The 421-nt window shown below is 63.9% G+C and overlaps 1 protein-coding gene across 1 annotated transcript in view; it reads right to left on the bottom strand.

Annotated features, from left to right (window-relative positions):
- Positions 1 to 421, bottom strand: part of LOC104470756 (fibrillin-2-like) — a gene marked incomplete at its 5' end in the record, with an annotated part of 20,744 nt that overhangs the window by 14,614 nt on the left and 5,709 nt on the right. Inside the window, 1 exon segment of the mRNA XM_010085791.1 lies at positions 277 to 421. This exon segment is cut by the window's right edge and continues 19 nt beyond it. Within this exon segment, the coding sequence (XP_010084093.1) occupies positions 277 to 421 (145 nt within the window).

The raw sequence follows: 421 nt of genomic DNA, 5'->3' as shown, positions 1-421 counted from the left end.
GGAACGAAGGGTCCCAACCCAGACCCCCCCAGGCACAACCAGCCCAGTCTCCCCACCCCATTTCACCTCTCCCCTGCCCTGGTCCCCTCACCTAGCCCCACACTGATGGCACAACGGGGTTGCCTTCTTCTCCTTGCTCATCATGATGATGGCATATCCCGGACCCAGGACCCCCAGCCCAAGCTGAGAGGCCACAGGGAAGCGGCTCCATCTCTTTGCTCCATGCTGCCCGTCCGGCCCGTGTCCCAGTTCACCCCAGACGTTTCCCCAACTCACTCGTGTTGGCTGGAGGACAAAGCTCGCAGGGGTTGCCCCACGCACGGCCCAGAGAGCAGCAGCAGGACGCCCGAGTGACCCCAACTCCGATTTCTGCGCTGCAGGAGATCCCCCCATCTCCTCGGTCCTGGGTGTCCAGGACGCA

This window comes from Pterocles gutturalis, unplaced genomic scaffold (assembly GCF_000699245.1).
Source record: "Pterocles gutturalis isolate BGI_N339 unplaced genomic scaffold, ASM69924v1 scaffold21745, whole genome shotgun sequence".
NCBI lineage: Eukaryota > Metazoa > Chordata > Aves > Pterocliformes > Pteroclidae > Pterocles > Pterocles gutturalis.
This window is presented reverse-complemented; position numbering and strand designations above follow the sequence as displayed.